General features: G+C 34.6%; 1 protein-coding gene across 1 annotated transcript in view; it reads left to right on the top strand.

The window, feature by feature from the left end:
* Window positions 1-13,593: 13,593 nt before the first annotated feature.
* The window catches only part of LOC129231485 (egalitarian protein homolog), a 78,192-nt gene continuing 71,240 nt past the window's right edge, over window positions 13,594-20,545 (top strand). The window contains exon 1 of the mRNA XM_054865814.1: window positions 13,594-15,034. Coding sequence (XP_054721789.1) covers window positions 13,700-15,034 — 1,335 coding nt within the window. The 5' untranslated portion in view covers window positions 13,594-13,699. The remainder of the gene's footprint in view (window positions 15,035-20,545) is intronic.

The following is a 20,545-nucleotide window of genomic DNA, read 5'->3' as shown; positions in this document are numbered from 1 at the left end:
ATGCTAATCTTTAAATCAAAACTCGCACAAAGTCAGTTTACATAGCTGGTGCGTGGAGGCGTAAAAAAGATATAATCAATAGTGACACATCATTAAAATTTCATAATTTATTCGAAAAACTTTCGAACTTTAAATCTTCATTATTAAATTATTGTACAAAATTAACCAGTAAACATTACATTCTAGTTTTTTTTGCTCGTATTGTAATGTTTGTGACTAAATGGCTAAAAATTACTACATTGCGTAAGACCTTTATTTTCTCATGTGTTTTTTTTTTTTTTTTTTTTTTTTTTTTTTTTTTGAGCTGTATCACTTTTTTTGCTGGGGTGAGATATGCTGTCTGAAGTTTTACATATAACGATGTGGAAGGGGTCGATCGGACAGAAACTGGAAATTTTCCCATTTACCTTTCCAATAATAATTAAAGGAATTAAATTTTAATTTATTTACCCACTGACACCAAATTAAGCATTGAAATTAAAAAGCCATAGACTATTTTATGTCTCATAAGCTGTGACAGCTAGCAGACAATGAGAGACATTAGCACAATTGTTAAGTTGCCGGTTCACTTTTAAATACTCACCGACTACCAATTTTCAATTTTTCAGAAGACAGGGTTAGCACAAAAGCATGATTGGATTTTAAAAATTTATATTTTCGAAGCTATTACACTTTTAAATGACTGTTACACAAAATTAAAGACAAATAGATCAAGGCTTTTTGCCTCCGTTTTCGGCACAATATCTTAGCATAACAGAATTTTTTTTTCTGCTTCTTAAAAACAACTCGATACCGTCCTCCTGTAAGTGTAAGACCTTTTTCAAAAAGCTGTTGACTAAAAATTGCTCAAAAAAACTTGAACAGAAAATGAGGTTTACTTATCACAAAACGCTTGATTCGTTATTATACCAAAAATAAAATAGTCATATCAAAATTCCAAATTTTATGAGGACTAATCTGAAATAACAAACGAAATGTCGGTGAAAGCATAATCAGAGGTATAATATTCCAGTAAATTATAAACATTTTTCCGTTAATGGTTTTAACAAAGCAGGAAAATTCGAATTTAAGATAAGTATACCCGTAATGGACTGTTGAAGGACATTATGTCAATTCAATAAAAAGTTTCAGAAAATTGTCATAAGATGTTTTGCATCAATATTTGAGCCTTCATGTGCCATTATTAAGGCACAAAATCAAAAATATACCTTAATTGAAAGAAACAAATATTCTTAACTTTCCACGTATCCCAGTAATGAACATACTAAATTTCAGACGTACCAGTAGTGGACACTTCTAAATTGTGCCTCTTAAACATATTTGCTGATTCAACTACTTTTTTTCCAATATATTTATTTCAATATATCCAAGAAGTGCATCGAGACAAAAAGTAAAGCAATTCACTTAAAAAATGAAGACATTAAAAAGAAAACAAAAGCATGGAAAAAAAGCTTGGAGCAACTTCAATGCTTCCTTCAATCCCTAATTCTACAAAATAATTGAATAACTTGACAAAAAAAAAAAAAAAAAACATGGAGTATTTTCCGATCAAATAATCAGAAAGTTACCATCATTCAGATTAGTTTGATATTAGCTCGAAAAAATAATTACTCTGTTATATTAGCAATAGGCTACAAGTGTACCAGTAATGGACCACAAGTGCACCTTGAACTGGCCAGGTGGCCTATTCTTGGTTCTGATTATCAGATAACACATTAAAACATGTAAAAAACCGAACGATTTCATCAACTAAACAGCAAACGCAAAATTGGTCTGTGTTCCAGTAATGGGTCTACATACCTATCAATGGAACAATTGAACAGCACATGATCCTCAAATGTATGTCACATAAATACCAGAACCTGCTTTTTTCTGTAACTTAAAGCCAGACTAACGTAAGTCATACTATCATTACTTTACAGCAAAGCGTCAAAACATTTGTCTGGTGCATACAAAGGATGGGACTCGAGCACTTATAACACTGATAAATAATCATAAAGGATTTTTTTACCCTTTAACATAGAATCGCGTTGTAATGGGTCAATGCGAAATAGGTTACATACAATGCAGTAATAACCGTAAAATCACAATATTTGGACTCACGTTTGTCTGCCCTTGAGGTACAGATTTTATATTTTATTAATAGTATACTTAAAGATTACTGAGAGTTATAAAATATAAAAATGCAATTCAACGCATAAATTGTATGCATGTTTAACAACATAATTTATAGAATCAACACTTACCTCTTAAAGAAAGCTTTTAGGATAGGCAAGCAGTAGCTGTTCTTAACACTGATCATTCCACTATTCCAACTACAAAAAGTGGGCGTCACCCGAAACGTTTCGATTTCGATTCCGAGTCACAACTGACTACAACTGTATTTATGTCGAGGACTGCATACTAAGTGCCTTGCCTCCATTATTTTTTTATACCGATTGATGGCAGCACCATCACCGGATCGAACAGTTAATGGGAATTTAGAACTAGACCTGGAGCTAATAGCTACCTGGTGCTAGCACCCCCAGAGGTATCGTTTCACTTGGAGGACATTGAGACCACGAGCATATTTAACGTCGCCCAGTCCCCTTTAATGACGACGGTGGCTCTTCGACTATCGAGGTTCGAACTCAGGACCCTCCGGCCCCGAATCCGACACTCTACCGATCGGGCTACCACGGCCCCACCCGAAACGTTTGATGTCTGACTTTTCGAATTGAGTGTGGCCATACTTTTATATTTCATTCTAGTTGGATATTCAGGGTGCATTCGGAAACGCGGATCGGTCGCCTCGGTGCAACCGCAAGCGTTCGGAAACGCTTGCGGTGGAACCGCTGACGTCACTTAACCGCGTTCGGAAACACTGCGGTTGTTTTCTGGCGGTCGACTTGGTAGCAACCTGTGGCACCGCTGTCTGGAAGCGGTTAGCGAGATCACAAACGTCACAAAGTCTGTGTTGGCCAATCCGGTCGTGTTTCATGTTTTGATCGTAACACACGTGACTTGCCTATTATGAAAGTTACGCGTTGATTGGAGTGTCGTTTGCTGCTGAACTAGAACTACCGCGGTTTAACCACGAGCGTTCGGAAACACAGCTGCTCTACCGGAATTCCTAGAGAAATTCCAAATACGTCATAACCACACCGGACTAACCACGCGGTGTAACCGGTGGATCGTTTCCGAACGCAGCCTCAGTGAGCGATAATACAAAGTTTGGTTTATATTCTAGCATCATATTTAGATATTATATTATTTATTTATTTACTTTTAATTGTATTATTCTTACATTTAGTTTTGATCTCAGTCCAGATATAGCTCGGTGGTATCTCTAGTAAGATTTTCTGCTTTCTGTTTGCAACTGTTGAGAAAGTTCCCTGCAGCTGTATAGCTGGCTTCAGGGCCTTCGTGGTTCTATGGTAGAAGCTTCTTCGTCTTCTAAGCTATAGGTCGTGGCTCGTGGGTTCGATTCCCGTAGGTGCCCTGAGTGTTATTTCCTTCAATTGTGATGTAAATCTTTCCTGTGTGTGTCCGAAGGCAAGGCACTTAGTACGTAATCCTCTATGTGTGTGAAACTCTGTAGCTTCTTTATTAAAAAAAATAAATAAATAAAACTGACCTCAGGGTCGCCGAAAGCGTAGGTGGACAGTTTGATCGCCCCCCCCCCCTCCACCTTTAAAACTTGCCAAATTTATACTACTCTTATTTCGAGCCGGCCCACCTCATGGGAAGGGCCCTTTTAGCTTCTGATAGGCAAACTTAGCCTCTCGTCGGTCCTGGCTAATCTTAATGGGAAATAGCACAGTTGGGTAGCGCGTTATTCTAAAAATTCCCAGGGTGGTGGGTTCGATTTCCGTCCTTTGCCCTGGTTGTATCTTCTTTTCTTCTGTTAGTTCTGTCCTACACTATGTGCTTGCATTGTACTTACTATCTGTCATGTTGGACGTGAGTTCATAAACGAGTCCTGTGGGACCAAGTACACGAGCTCGAAATGTATGTTGTCAGTAAACCAATCCAAATGGGAAATGCGAAAGCAGCGTAGTATCTCAAATTACAGCGCAATCGGTGTGCATGAAAAACGTTAGTTGGAAACTTAATTTTCACTTTATAGTATTGCAATGTTAAAGTAGTTTATCTCTTAATTCTAAACAGGGACGCCCAGATGGAAAGTCAATGCGACCTCCCAAAACTTTCTTCACTTGGCAAATTAGGAGGCATAACTGCAATGTTGTGATTTTTAAGTGCCCGAATGTTCCTTTTCATTATATGTGCGCATGTTTGTATATTCGTATTTTATCATTCGACAAAATTTGGAGTTCCATTCCGCAAACTGCGAGTTTCCCCCAGTCCAAAATTTTAAGTTCGGGGTGCCCCTGCCCTTATTTCACTAAGCCTGTTGAAAAGCCCTAAACGTTACACCATGATTAAATGACTGTATTTACGTGATATTTTAAACATCTATCCAAGAAATGTTGAATTTCAGTTGAATTTCGTTTTCTATTCAATGTGAAAATTTAATACCCACAACTGCGTTGCAACTTCTTCTTCGTTCGCCATTAAAGTGGTTTAACGTATACCAGAGCTCAAGTGCAAGCGATGCGCCCCTTACGGAGGAAAAGATTTTGATGTTGCGTGGGCTGTTGATCACCTTCATTAGCGTCTTTCACCTCAGCAAGGTGCCAAAAGGCACCGGAGCCATATTTCTAAGCTTCCATTAGAACATGAGGCTCCATCTTTTCACCCTAAGGCGAAAAAGTTCACCCATCAGGCACCTTTGGTTTTAGGAGTAAACGCCCGATTATTCGCGGCATAGAGTGGCACGGTAAGCGCGGATAAGCAAATTCGCGGATAATCTGTAAACTAGGTAAAGACGATGCTTGTGTGTGCAATAGCTTAAAAAATAATACTGACACTCGTATACATTTAAACTATAGCTTTTCATAAATACGTAAAAATGCATGTAAAAGCTAAAATAAGTCAGCTCATTATTATAAACAGATTACACACATAGGCGAACAAATGGTGCAACCAAATTACCTGCAACAGATGAAACTAGGTCACACCGAAAACGCACAGGGGAGGGTTGGAGAATTTATTTAAGATTGGGTTCAGTCATTCGTTTACCAGCTAAGTAGTGTAGATCGAAAATTCAGTAAGTGGGGTGGATGTAAGAATCAGTTGGTAGTGTAGATCTAAAGCAGTAAGTAGTGTAGATTAAAAAATCTAGTCTTAACAAGTCAGATTTTCAAATTCATAACAAGTTAAGAAATACTTTTTTTTTTTTTGCCCAAAAAAATTCCTGGGCCGAGATACAGGCTGCCTAAGATTGCGGTCCTGTTCATCATTTCTCACTTGGGATTTTCGTCAAAATCTTTAAAGTACATTATCTCAGGAACGGAAGAATATATTTTCCTGCGGTTTGTTTTATTGAAAAGGATATTTTTTCTTGTTTAAAAACATATGCAACATTTTGAAATATGTGATTTAGTTTTTTTTCCACGGTCTTTAAAAAAAAAGTTTAAAATAATGTTTTTGATTTTTCTCAAATACATCGATTTCAAAAATTTTCATTTTGAAATTGACCTCTAAAATCTGGTAAACGAAAAAGTGGAAGCTCTCCTTTTCAGGGAAAGTAGTGCTCAGTGGTACTAATAAACTAAAAAAAAAATGAAATTTTTTGAAATTGACATATTTGAGAAAAATCAAAAACATTATTTTAAACTTTTTTTTTCAAAAGACTGTAGAAAAAAACTAAAGCATATATTTCAAAATATTGCATATTTTTTTAAACAAGAAAAAATATCCTTTTAAATAAAACAACCGCAACAAAATATGTTCTACCGTTCCTGAAATAATGTACTTTAAAGATTTAAAGTGAGGAATCATGACAGGACTGTATCTCGGCCTAGGAATGTTTTTGGGGGGCAAAACAAAAAAAAAAAAACGTATTTCTTAAATTTTTATGAATTTTAACAAATGTTAAATTCAAAAAAATCTGAGACCATCATGTTACAGCCTTGTTGAATTGACAAGGATTCTACTATAGATATTTTGCACTTGTTGTGAGGGAAAATGCGTGCAGCTATCTACATTCAGTTAATCATCGACGAAATTGTTTTTTTTTTTTTTTTTTTGAAGTGTGAAAGACTGAGAATAATAATCCACCCCGCGGATAATCCAGAGTTTAATGCTCGTAGGTACGCCACTGCGTATATTTTGTCATTAATGAACAGTTTATTTCTTCGTTCTTCAAGAACTAGTAATTAGACCTAATTGAATCAATCTACAATCCCAAAACGAGAACAAACATCATCTATAATTTAACATCAATTATTTTTCAGTACTAGGGTAACAAAATGGAGCAAAATAATGACTTAATTACGAACTTTAGTAATCTAATTTGCAAAAACAATTTTATAATTTTCGACAACTTTTTATACAAATATTTAAGTGATCAAAAACTTTTAATCACACTTTCAAATTTACTAACTTTAGCCGTATTAAAATGTAAAACACTTTTCATGACATGACTCAAAATTAGTCGATAACATTTGGGTTTTTAAAAATTAGTATTATACTGTACATTTTTAAATTTATTTATTTAATTCGCCTTTTTTACTTCCTTTTACCAAAAAAGAAGTATTGTATTCCCGAAACAATTTTCACTCAAAAATCGACCTTAATTTCCATTTTGCTCACCCCCGAATGAATGTTGAGTTTTTTTTTTTCTACTCGACCACACGTGGATAAGTGCCTAAGAACATATAAACACGCAAAATGTCCATAATGACGATTCCCAAGTTAATTACAACGAGTTTTCTCGTGACGTCTGTATGTACGTATGTATGTATGTGCGTATGTGCGTATGTATGTCGCATAACTCAAGAACGGTAAGTCCTAGAAAGTTGAAATTTGGTACGTAGACTCCTAGTGGACTCTAGTTGTGCACTTCCCCTTTAGTTGGTGTTTCTAAGGGGGTCTTTTGCCCCTTTTTTGGGGGAAATCATTGTTAATTTCGATGTAAACTCAAGTGGTGTTATAATTTGGCGGACACTTGGCGATATATCACCAGTCTTTTGGTCGCCAAGTTTTGTTGCCAACTTGGCGACAAATTTGGCGTTTTTTTTTTTTTTTTTTTTTTTTATCTGGTCGCAATTTGGCCACTGTTAGTGATATTTAGAGAATAAACTATTGAATCACATTAAAATTGCCAATAATGAGAAAATGACATTAAATTGGAGTAAAAGGAAGCTATGTGATGCACACATCGGCTCGTTTTATTCATGTATGAACGCGATACGAAACATAATTCGAGGTAAAGAAGAATGAAGGGAGTTACTTTTTTGTAATTAAATTTTTTCATGTATTAAATCTCAACTATTTTTCGAACAAAAGGATGTAAAAAAAATAATAATTTTGATTCACTTCGTCGCGCAAATTTTAAAACGGTAAAAACTAAGAAAAAGGAAGCTTTTCAATCAAGTAAGTAGGGGAATGTGGGGAAAATTGAAATGGTTAAGATAACTTACCTTTTTCAAAATAAGAAAACTAGAAATTTGTTTTTAAATTTTCAGAGTATGAAACAAATGCATTGACAGAAAAACTTGCATTTAAACAATTTTTGTTTTGGCAATAAGTTTGTACCTTCAAAAAAAGGTGAAAAAATTTCCTTTTTTTCCACGAGAGCAAAGTGAAAATAAAGTATTTTTCTAGTGAAGTATTTTCTATTTGATCATTAAAATACTTTTAATAAAATTAAAGAGTAAATAAAAAATGAATGAATTCCAATGAATGAATTGAATGCCTAGATAATGGCGAAAAGAATAAGATAGAATTAATAAGCGAATAAATAAACAAATGAGTTAATTAGTATATATGTGAGAAAATTTAATGAGTGAATAAAATAGTGCATGAATAAGAAAGTTATTGAAATAAGGAATAAATTAGTGATTTATTAAATGAATGAATGCAAATGAATGGATTAATAAATGAATACATAATTGATTTAATAAATGATTGAATAAGTAAACGAAATGAACTATTTCACTTTGCCCCCATCCACTTTGACCCGAGCGCACGACTAATTGAATAAAACATTCAAATCAAAAAAAAGTTAATATTAAATAAATAAATGTTGCACCGAATTTTAGCAGGTCTCATTTAATGTTTAAAATGCTAAATATAGACTTTCATCATTTTAACAGTAACAAAAAAATTGTTTTGACATACAGCAAAATATTACATTATGAATACCAATTTTAAAAAATTGCTTGCATTATCACATGCTTTGATCTTTAGAGGTAACTTTTTCCAGACCCCCACATTTTTATGGTAAATATTATTTTTAAAGAAACGAATTTTTTTCTCCTATTCTCTGACAATTAACACAAAATGTTGATGAGTTAAACTCTCAAACAGACCGTGTCAATTGTTTTTTGTTTTTTTTTTCTTCTGTTTTCAGGGGGGGGGGGCAATTGGATAATTCGTGAAAATTTTATCGAAAATAGCAAAAGCATCGCCCACTTATACGTAAAAACATTATTTTTTTGAAGCCAGGGAAGAATTTTGATCCCCCCCCCCCCTCTTTTTTTGATCCCCTTAAATGACGGGACTGCTCCCAAACCTATCAATGCGATACAACAAAATATTCCGTATCACTAAGTAGCATACTGCCATGGGCAGGTAAAGGGCAGTAACTGCAAATTTTACATTTTTCATTTCTTTGCATTTTTGTCATCTGTTGCACGTGAGCTTTATTGTACAAGCGTGCTTATTTGGTTTCCGCTGAACAAAAGGCGCGAAAAAAAAGTCTAATTCAAACATTTCCCTTCGTTTGTATTGAGTCCAGCACACATTTCTTCAAATATCTCGAAACCTCATTTCTGCAGATACTGCCTTTTACCTGCCCACGGTAGTATAAGTAAAAATATATGAATTACCTAAATTATATTTTACTTCAAGGCTATTAGTACAGATGGCAGCACCATTCATCAAAAGTACCTTCCCCTTCTCCAAAAATTGGATGCTTGGTTGGGCATGCTTTGGAATTAGTCGAGTCTCGACTTACGCGAAGGATGCGTTCCAAGACTCCTCGCGTAAGTTGAAATTTCGCGTTATGGAAAAATATATGTAAAACTTTTTTTTAAAGCATACCAAATTCTTTTAAAACTTATAAACACCCCTCAAACTGCTTTAAAAAAATTCCCTAACTACACACTACAATTTCTTAAATAAAGAACTGAACTTTTACCGTATTTAAAAAATAAAAAAAAACTTTTATTCAACACGAAATATTTTAAATGCTCAAAATGAATGGGAGATATAGACATAAAATAAAACAACCCAGTACGCTAAGTATGTATTAATAATTACATGCTGAACTATAATAGTACTGTGCAGTAGATACAGTAATAATATTTATGAGTTAAAAAATGAAGATAACGATGATTTATGCTCCATGATCAGATCGTTATTCTCATCTAATGCATTTGTTGCTTCGCCTTTTCTTTTATAACGTTTCAATTTGGGGCAACAGCCCCTCTTTCTTATCTCTTTCATCCACAATACAAGAGCAGCTTCTAGGGCCGTGGTAGCCCGATCGGTAGAGTGTCGGATTCGGGGCCGGAGGGTCCTGAGTTCGAAGGTCGAAGATCCACCGTCGTCATTAAAGGGGACTGGGCGACGTTAAATATGCTCGTGGTCTCAATGTCCTCCAAGTGAAACGATACCTCTGGGGGTGCTAGCACCAGGTAGCTATTAGCTCGTGGACTAGTTCTAAATTCACATTAACTGTTCGATCCGGTGATGGTGCTGCCATCTATTGGTATATAAAATAATGGAGGTAAGGCACTTAGTGTGTAGTCCTCGACATAAATACAGTTGTAGTCAGTTGTGACTCGGAATCGGAAGAGCAGCTTCTATTTTAATAATATTTATTTTGCTAGACTGCTCTGCAAGCTTCAATATTGAAACTAAGTTCTGAACTTTTACGGATATCTTTTTGTTTTGACTTTTAATTGTACCTATGAAAGATTCACTTATACCTATTGTCGCGCTACCGTCGACGTTTTGTAGTTGTTCAAGCATATCGAGAATCTAAGGGTTTTTTTTTTAAATCAGAAACTTTCTTTTTCTTCCCATCTTCACAAACTTTAGGTAAAGGTGCCACTGAGGTAACAGAAATTTCATACACTTTAATATTTAGAATAAAAAAAATGAATAAATGAAAGATGCTGAGTGGTTTTTTGAAGCACTAACAGCGTGGTGCATAGATTAGTTTGGTGTGAGAACTTTCGCTTTCAGTGTGATGCTTAAAGGAATGTAATAATATTTACAAAAAAAATCGTGTTGTGGACGAAAACTTCGCGTTAGCTCTGAAATTCGTTACTCGGAAAAAATTCGCGTTGTAGACATTTAACGTAAGTCGAAGTGCGTTGTAGCGGGAGTCGACTGTAATGTATATTATTAAATTGTTTTACGAAAAGTGTTTCTTTCTCTCGTGTCCATGCAGTGACGCAACCAGAAACGTTTTATGAGAGGGGTTTTCAAAATCGAAAATCGTTGCGTTGTTTTTCATTTGTTCTAATGCTAAAACATATTTCGATATGATTAACCGCAAACAGTTTCTAAGACTAAGTAACTATATTCATTTATAATATCACTTTTGCTTAAAAATAATTAATAACTCTTTTTGATGAAAAGATAGCTTTAAACAAAGAACAGAGGGATGCACAATATGTTTATAATAAACTTTATTTTGATGTAATATCCAGTTTTCGTATCTTTTTCACGAGAATGATTTAAAACCCCCAACCTCCCATTCCGATGCGACATAGGAAAAAAGATAAATATCTATTGAATTTAAATAGCAATTAATAACTTTCGCAACATACATGCAGCATGAAGGTTAAAATCAAGATATCAGTAGGCAGCTGAGTAGTAGGTAATCTGAGCGGGCTCAATTATTTTTATTTTTATTATTTTTTTATTTTATTTATTTATTTATTTATTTATTTTTTGTGTGTGCCCTCGTGCATCTTTTTTTAGTGCCCTCGAACGTGTGCACCTTAGTTTGTTTTCCTTTTGCTCCTTTAAGCCTTGGTGACTTCGGTTTTTTCTTCTTTCCTCTTCTTTATTTTATTTTATTTTTATTTATTTATTTATTTATTCATTCATTTATTTATTTATTTATTTTTTTGAGCAATCACGATTGCTTATTGTTCTCACTTGTCTGATGAGCTATCATTTTATTTTTCCGCCAGCACTCTCTGAAGAACCACCGTCGACCGGCTCCTCACGATGCAGCTCCTATAGCAGAAACCGTCTCCAGGTTGCGTCTATATCCTACACACACACGCATACATACACAACTACACATACACAAACACACAAATACATACACCTACACACACATACACAAACACATACACACACACAAACACACACTCAAACACATACATACACACGCATACATACAGACACCTACACATACACACACACACCTACACACAACTACCCACACACTCATGCCTGCACACAGACACAAACACATATGCTTACACACACATACACATTCCCTACCACACACAAACACTCATACACACAACTACCCAGTACCCACACACTCATACCTGCACACAGAAACAAACACACATGCCTACACACACATACACATCCCCCTACACACAACCCCCGCCCACACACTCATGCCTACATACACACACACTCGTGATTGCGAAAAACATAATTTGAATTCAAGAGATCAAAATTCAAATTAATTTTTTTTTAATTTTTTTTTTTTTTTTTTTTTTTTTTTTTGTATCTTGCACACCTGTGTGATTTCTTTTTCTTTTGTACCTTTAAACCTGAGCTCCTTTTCAGTTTTCTTTTGCGCCTTCGAGCGTGTGAATCTTGGGTTTTTTTTTTTTATGTGCCCTGTGAGTTTTTTCTCCCTTTTTTATGTGCTTTCGAATTTTAGCGCCTTTATGTGGTCGTCTTGTCGTCATTTTTTTTTTTTTTTTTTGCGTCCTTCAGTTTTTTTTATTTTTTAATTTTTTTTGTGTGTGCCTTCATGGTTTTTTTTTTACCCTCGGGGTGTTTATATATATATATATATATATATATATATAATTTTTTGCGCCATTGGTTTTTTACTAATTTATTTATTATTCATTTTTTTTTTTTTTTTTTTTTTTTTTTTTTTTTTTTTTTTTTTAGCCCGTTGGTATTCAAGGTTGTCGTCCTTTTGGGGGACCCAATCTGCCCCTGAGTGCCCAACCTACGTCCCGCGGGCCAAATGTGGCCTGTAAGGCTGAATCATATGTGGCCAGTTGATATATGTTCAATGTTACAAATCGAAAAAGATATTTTGGAGCCTTCCACAACAACCAGTCATTTTCATTCGGTATTACGAATGATTGTCAACAATTTTTTGTCAAACAGTCAGAAATTCTGTTCTAAAAAGCAATCTTAAGCATGCAAGTATGATAACAACAACTCTTCGTTTGTATTTTTCTTTCCCTTTCGATTTTTTCCCTGATGTTATCTGAAAAGATTTAAATATGTTTTAATTTTATAAGAGCACCACTGCTCTTTTCGAACACAAGGTTTATCACTTTTCTCAGCACTCGTACCACAATTTTATTGATCCCGCAATTTATCATTTTTAAACATGCAAAAAACAGGGACTATTTTCACATAGAACAACCGGTTGCTAGTTGACTTGACCATGACAGCCTGTGTTTTCATGACATCGTTCTGGGTTGGTCGGTTACTCTACGCAAATTCAGCCAATGATTGCTTTGGGACAAAAATAAACAGAAAGTTCCAATGTTCTTTTCCCCAAAGAACTATTTTGTTTAAATCGGGTTTTCCCACCTTTTTTACCTGTATTCGGATTTTATATTATTTAGTGTAAACAGCAAATAATCCCGTAATATTTTTTAAGCATCCTTGAAATTCTTGGGTTCAAGGACTTGTCCCTAAATTGATGTTTAGAAATAATGATCATATTAAGGTAAACAATTGTTTTTTAAACTGTATCAAAGCAAAAAACGCGTATTTTTACATTACTTTTGGGAAAATTTTCAGTGTTGGGGCGCATTTAAAGGGATATATCGAAACTTTTCTCGAAAGCTTACATCTTTCTTCTTCTTTTCGTGAAATCGGAAAAGCAGAAAGCTATAAATATTTTTCGTAAAGATGTCTCAAAATGTTAATTGAAACACTGAAGCTGAAATATTTATGTATGAATTTCATAATATTTAGAGTGGTAAAAGTTATCAAACAGCAGGAGAAAAGTTATTTAGCAAAAGAAAAAAAATCATTTGAGCTCCATTTGTACTCCTTCGTTTATGTCTGAAAATGTCTTAATCATGCTATTTCTGTTGCGGAGAAACAATCAAAAACTGAGTAATGAATAAACTTAAATTTAATACTTTATTCTTCACAGTATTTCATCACATTTATTATCCAAAAAGATATACATTAAATATCTAGAATTTCATTTTCACAGAATGCTACAGATGGAGTTCCTCGACCTGCATAGCTGTTGTTATCACGTGACCGGAGTTTGCCTCTCGTAATCCAAGATGGCACAGCTTGATTGGTGATGGCAATCAGCAAGCGGCCTCATAGCTGCCTGAGCACTATGTACCCTTATTATTGTGCCAAAATCAAATTTCAAATTTAAAACTAACTAATCATGGACAGCAAGGACTACGATCACATTAGGAATATGACTCTCATGTTCTTTTTGGATCGGCTGATTGACAAGGGACAGCCTCGGACTCTTCACGATTTATCTTGCCAATTCGGAACGAAAGGATTTACGAAAGAAATGAGACAAATAGCTGGCGGGAGTCAATCAGGTCTTCGCAAGTTTTTATCCCAGTATCCATCGTTGTTTACCATAAACGAGGATCAAGTAAGTGTCACTTGCTACACATCCGAAAACGATGATGCGAGTGGCAAAAACAAACGTGACTACGCATTCGAAGCAGTGGAATATTTTCGCTCCAAATTAGAACAATATGGCAATGCTGAAGTGCCTATTAAAAGCCTTCTTGGTCATCGATCTCAAGCAAGTCCAGAAATCAGGCACATATCGGGGCAGCACGGTAAAGAATTCAAAGAATTTCTGGTGAAATATTCAGATGTGTTTGTTGTCAAAGACGACTACGTCGTTTTAAAAAGTGTGCTTGAAAATTTGAGTAATGATACTAGTCTGATGATTACAAAAGTTCCCGAAGAGGAGCAATTAGACCCTCAACTAACAAACCAGTTAATAAATTTTTTTGAGAGTGTTTTGAAACACAGAGGCCCCTTACCAGTGGGTCAGTTATTTGCTCATCTCACCGCCTGGTTTCCGAAAGACATGTGGTCGAAAATGGTAAACAATCCACAAGATTTGTTGGCATTTTTGAAAATGAATTCACAAATATTTCACGTGCAGTCAAACGTTGTGTCTGTTATTGAGAGGAAGCCTGGTTCTCTTCCGGCTGTCGGTTTGTCTAACCAACACACCTCTTCCCCCACTCCCCAGGTAGCAACTTCTCAAGTACCCATACCGCCCCCAGTGACACCAAATGCAATATCTTCTACAAACTCTTCGCCCATTCATTCCGGTGGCCGCAGTCAAGAGAAAGGTCAGACGTTTCAGCAGAGGCTGAAAAACCAAATCATAAAAGCAGTCGCCGATAATTCGGCCATCGACTATAAGGACCGCATGTTGTATAATTCCCCGATATCCTCGAACAAAGAGGCCGTAGATAATTCTATCACCAAAATGATGAAACGTGTTAAAATTGTGACGAAGACGAAGGAATGCTCTGCGGTTGTTAAGTTTATTTTTTCTCTAAAGGATCCTATTATTGCTTTTGATGGAGAAGGCGTTAATTTAGGACCTTCAGGTCCCATAACTTTGTTGCAATTTTCAACCCAAGATGAGCTTGTTTTTTTATTTGACTTACTTTCGTGTCCTCAGTTGATAGAAGATGGTGGATTGAGGGATGTTTTAGAATCTCAAGATGTTTTAAAGGTAAGTTTAGAATTTAAAAAAAAAATCTGAATGTATTTGTTGATTACTCGGTGTTCCTAGTTTTAATTTCAGACCTATTTGTACTGTTAGCTTTTAAGAAATTAAACTAATCAATAAATACTTAAAGGATTTTTTTGTTTTCGACTTTACCTATTGATGTGCAGTTGATTTTCTCAAATCCACGCAGTTTAAGATGCAATGTTTTGTAAATTCAAAATATTTTGATTTGTTTACACATTTTAAGGGTAAAGTTACAACAGTATCATCGTAAATAGTATATTCCTGTAGGAAAAAAAAGGGCTCTTTTATGGCAGTGAGTGTAAATTACTGAAATCTAAAAGTGGGGTAATGCTTGTTGTTAAAATTTGAAATGCTGGGGGAACATTTGTGTTAAAATGAAAAAGTAGAGGGATGACATTCCTTTTGCATTTCTCATAAACTACATCAGGGGTTCCCAAAGTGGGTGCCGCAGGGAGAGGTAAGGGGTGCCGCCAAATACCCGGTCTAATGAATAAAATATGACAACGTATATAAAGTACAAAGTTCGCCTCGACTGTGTTTTAGTCGGGTTGAACCTGTCTTCGTTTTTAATTGCACTGATGATGGCACTTGTATTTCAGAGTGCCGAAACAGCTGTTTGCTGGTTTTTTAACCTTTTTCCATTCTCAATTTGTACTTTATATACGTTGTCATATTTTATTCACTATGCAGTACAAAGTTTTCGACTACTTTTTATGTACCCAGTCTAATGCCTTCGGTATCAATATAATAAACTGGGATGCCATGATAAAATTGTTACTCTACAAAGGATGCCGCAAGTGACAAAAGTTTAGGAACCCCCCCCCTAGACTTCGTCACTGACTCAGTGGAATACCTATATAACGCAATTCCCTATATAAACCACACAACTTTTCAGATGTAAACAACAAGTTTTGCAGTTAAAAAACCCTCTGTTCTTCATTGTAAGCATCAAAATTGTTAGGCAAATTAAAATTTCAACGGTTTTAAATCTTTCTATTTTAATTCAAAGGATTTAAGTGAAAATTAGAATTTACAGTTAAAAAAAAAAAGAAAATCACTCTTGAAAATGTAGCTGTCATGCAAACCATAAAAATAGGAGAACTGCTGGATAATTCACTTTATTTTGACCGTGAAACATACTTTTTGAATATTACATTGAATGATTAGTGCTTTAATACATACTGCAGTTAAAACTTACTATGAAATGGAAATATATATATTCTGAATATTAGTTTCAAAAGTTGTGAAATGATCTATAGGATGCAAAAACCTGCGTAACGCAAAAGCTCTGGTCCCAAGGTGTGTGTTATAACGGTTTTCTACTGGGTACCTACTTTTTTCATAAGGAACAAATATAATACAGTGAAACCTGTATAAGTTGACCACTTGCGGTGCACTACATTGGTGGTCAACTTAAACAGGTGGTCAACTTATAGAAGTTGAATTATATGATATAGATCTAATTCTGTGCCTGAGAATAGCGGTTAACTTAGACAGGTGGTCAACTTACAAGGGTAGTCAACTTTACAGGTTTTACTGTACCAAGTAAACTTATCCTAAAAATTAAGTTGTTTTGTTTGTACTTTAAACTCATGCCTTTTGTTTATTTTAAACTTTTAGGTATTGTTAGCTTAAAATTTTGGCTAATGACTCCCATTTTTATTTTTTAGTGTCATTGCATAATGATCAGGGCTCGCGCCAGCGTTCAGGATTGCGTGATTCCCGCAACTTTCTAAAATCCTACTCTCGATAAAAATCCCTTTTGCGAGCTGTTCTCGCTGATCACCATTAGTGGATTTTTCTCTTGTTCATGTTTCTTTTAAAAAGACAGCCAATATAAATTTAATGGCTTGTTACGATAAATTTCAACTGCCATCGTATTGTAAATACAAATACAAATACAAATGTGACGACCAGCAACAGGCTCTGGGCCCAGCTAGGCTGGTCCTAGTCAATTAATTAGTCCCCAATGAAGATCAATGGCCCTCTTAAAGCTATCCACTCCCTTGCTCATTACCGCCTCTTCCGGTAAGCTATTCCAAGTGCCCACGACCCTGCTAAAGTAGTAGTTTTTCCTGATTTCCAAGTTAGCCTGAGATTTAAATAATTTAAAACAATGACCCCTTGTCCTGCTTTCCCCGCAAAAATTTAATCCATTTACATCTTTCATTTTGATAAATTTAAATAACTGAATCATGTCCCCTCTGACTCTCCTTTGCTCCAGGCTATACAATGAGGCTATTATCACCAGGCTATTATCAATGAACAGAGGAATGTAAGTTTAGCCACAAAGAAACTAGAATAAAAGATTGAGGTAATCTGCAAGGGTTGATCCAAAGGTAAGGTTCCCATCAATTTTACAAATATACAGCACTGTCTATTCTAATTGAAATTTACATTGTTAGAAAGAAAAAATGTTTCTCTATTTTTATACATAATCGCTATCTTTTTATCTAACAGTATTGTCGACTGTGCCTTAACTTTTGTATCAATTGTCACAAAAATCCACCTCCAGACTGGGACATGACAGTCAACTAACAACTCCAATCAGTCCAGAGCTCGAGTCTAGTGATAACCACTTGTTTTCTAAGTTTAAGGAATACTTTGATGGCCAACGTTTCTGGAGCGATGACAAAGTCAAAAAAGGGATGAAACGCTTCCTCAACAGGTTGGCGGTGGAATTCTGTGACACTCGATACAGAAGTTAGGCACTGTTGACATTAATGCACAGAAAAAGATGGCAAGTATGTATACAAATAGAGAAATGTTTTTTCTTTCCAACAATGAATTTCAAGGAGAATAGACTGCTGTATATTTCTAAAATTGATGAAAACCTTACTTTTGCATCAACCCTCGTATATCCTTTGGGTTTGCTGATTGCTCAAGCACCTTTTGGAACTTTATCTTCTGCTCCCAAGTTGCACCTAAACGATTGTATTTTTAACTCAACTTGGTAGGATCAAAGCTGCATCAAAATGCTTTCATCAGCATAATCTTTCTTTAGCAATTTTTTTCTTTTGGAGACATTGATACATCTTTTATAACAATTGAGAGTAGTACTTCATTAACACACCATTCAGTAAGAGATTCATTTAACAAAATATTGCCTTTGTGGCAAAGATTAATGTATTTTAATATTAATTTTTCCTTCAAAAAATTTGTCGATATCTTTAATATAATAAGATGTATATTTGTTCTAGCATACAAATAAAACATTCACTTTCGATGTTATGGAAATACTTTGTTCGAATAAATATTTGTCTAAAACTTTCAACCAATAAAAAATAAGTACTCCCACTTCAATTTTAAAAATCCCACATGAAATTTTAGTTACTACAAAAGATCCCACCTGACTTTTTTCCCTAGTGCGAACCCTGATTACGATATCACTTTTCTATACATGATGTACATATGATTAAGTAAAACATGAACAGTGAAAATAGGCTTCTAGATGATAGTCTTAATATATGTCATTACGGTTATGTATTCTGTCCAACTAGCGATAAAACATGTACCAAACAAGAGAATGTAAAATCGGAGATGAGTGTTTAGTTTGTAATCATATTGTTTAAAAAATGACACATATCCAGTAAATTAGCAGAATAAAGTTATCACTGTTTTTTAAGGTATAATTTCCTCCATTCCATGTTCTACACCAGGTGTTCTATACCTTTCAGGCTCTGCCCCCCTTTTGAACACTGACATGAGATCAAATCCCATCCACCTGCCCGTATTTAATTGGTACAATAGGGAACAGGAGTTGATTAGGATAGCTGAGACTATAGTTAACAAGTAAAAATCCAGATAATTTCACACATATTATTACAAGAAAATGTGAAATCCTAGAAGGAAAGAACAGGGGCTATTCCACGAAAAACAGTAATTTTGTCCCGCACGTGACACTTCATATATTTCATAAAAAAATAATAGTTTAAAAGGATGATGAACAAAATTTTGTTGCGTGAGAAATCACAAACGCATGTGTGACTTCTTAAGCAAAAACTTTCTTCAAAAATTATTTCTTTTTTATGAAGTATAGGAACCGTCACCTGCAGGGAAAAATGACCATTTTCAAAGGAAGGGCATATACATATTTTTTTTTGGTTTAAATAATTATTTCTCAACTAATGAGACATGTTTCCTTTATGTTGGAACCATAGCTTTCAAAATCTACACTTTGTTTTGTCATTACTGTATTAATAAAGCAAAAATATGAGCTTATTCATAAGCAAATTACCAGAGGTTGACTTTGGATGTGATGCATGTGACGCATGTAAATAAATTTTATTTTAAATAACAAAATTGTTTAATAAAAATATAATTGTGTCAGGAGTATCTTTGTATCAAGTGTAAAGATTAAAAATATTCCTTACCCCTGTTTCATTAAAATATTAAGAGATACAGTCGGACCTCCATATATCGAAGTAGCAAATTGCCGGAAAAAAATTCGATATATAGAAATTTCGATACATAGAAACGATCTTATTTTGTTATAAAAATCTCCTAAAACATTAAAATTAAAGCTAATTTTAGTGCATGAAACCCAATTTCTAATTTATACGAGCATCGGATTAAACGAAAGTTAATAACTGAAAAATTCACAGAAATTACGTTTTTGTGCCTTCATACATTTTCATTCTTCGGCAGTTCATTTTGATTCGCAACGTGAAGGGATTTTCGTTTTGACAATGTAATCGAGAGAAAAGTAAAAAATCAATCTACTTAACTTGAATGATTTTTACTGAAGCTAAAAAGACTATGAATGATGATCAATCAACAGACAAAAAAGATTACTTGAAACTGATTTTACAGTGTTACTGGTTACAACTAAGATATTTGAAATAAACTTGAGGGAATTTAAGAACTCCAGAACGGAACAACGACCTATCTACACACCCCTCAACCCCAGATTCCTTATGAGTTTCGTAGCAACCTTTAGTGAACATAATGTTCTCCCCTAACCTTCATTTTTCATCAGATAAACAGTCTAAAATGTAAAAAATCTTCGAATATCTCGAAAAATAATTTCGATATATAGAGATTTTTCGATATATAGAAACAGTTTTTCTATGTAATGAACATAGAAATTTGCTGGGATTTCGATATATAGAAAATTTCGATATGTGGAAGTTCGATATATGGAGGCTCGACTGTATGACGAAATGTTAATGACATTTAAGCGTATTTTTGTCCTGCACGTGACGGTGGAATGGCCCACAGATGCAATTTTGAGCGGTAATTTAGGATCATGGGGAGGTTGGCTCAAATTAAATCCACGGGTGCAGAATATGTCCGATCCGACGATCTAGGATCGGGGGAAATTAGAACCATCTGGGGAAAATTTTGCAGATTCGATTTTAAAAAAAGAAAAATCCATTTTTTTTTCCTGCAAGTGTCTTTTGAATGCATTTTCTTTTGCATCACCACTCTTTATATTTTCATCAACTATTTGTTGGATAATAATTTACATTTAAAATAAATATAGATATG

Source organism: Uloborus diversus, chromosome 10 (genome assembly GCF_026930045.1).
Source record: "Uloborus diversus isolate 005 chromosome 10, Udiv.v.3.1, whole genome shotgun sequence".
In the NCBI taxonomy this organism is placed as follows: Eukaryota; Metazoa; Arthropoda; class Arachnida; order Araneae; family Uloboridae; genus Uloborus; species Uloborus diversus.
Note: the sequence above shows the minus strand (reverse complement) of the source record. Positions and strands in the feature narration are given on the sequence as shown.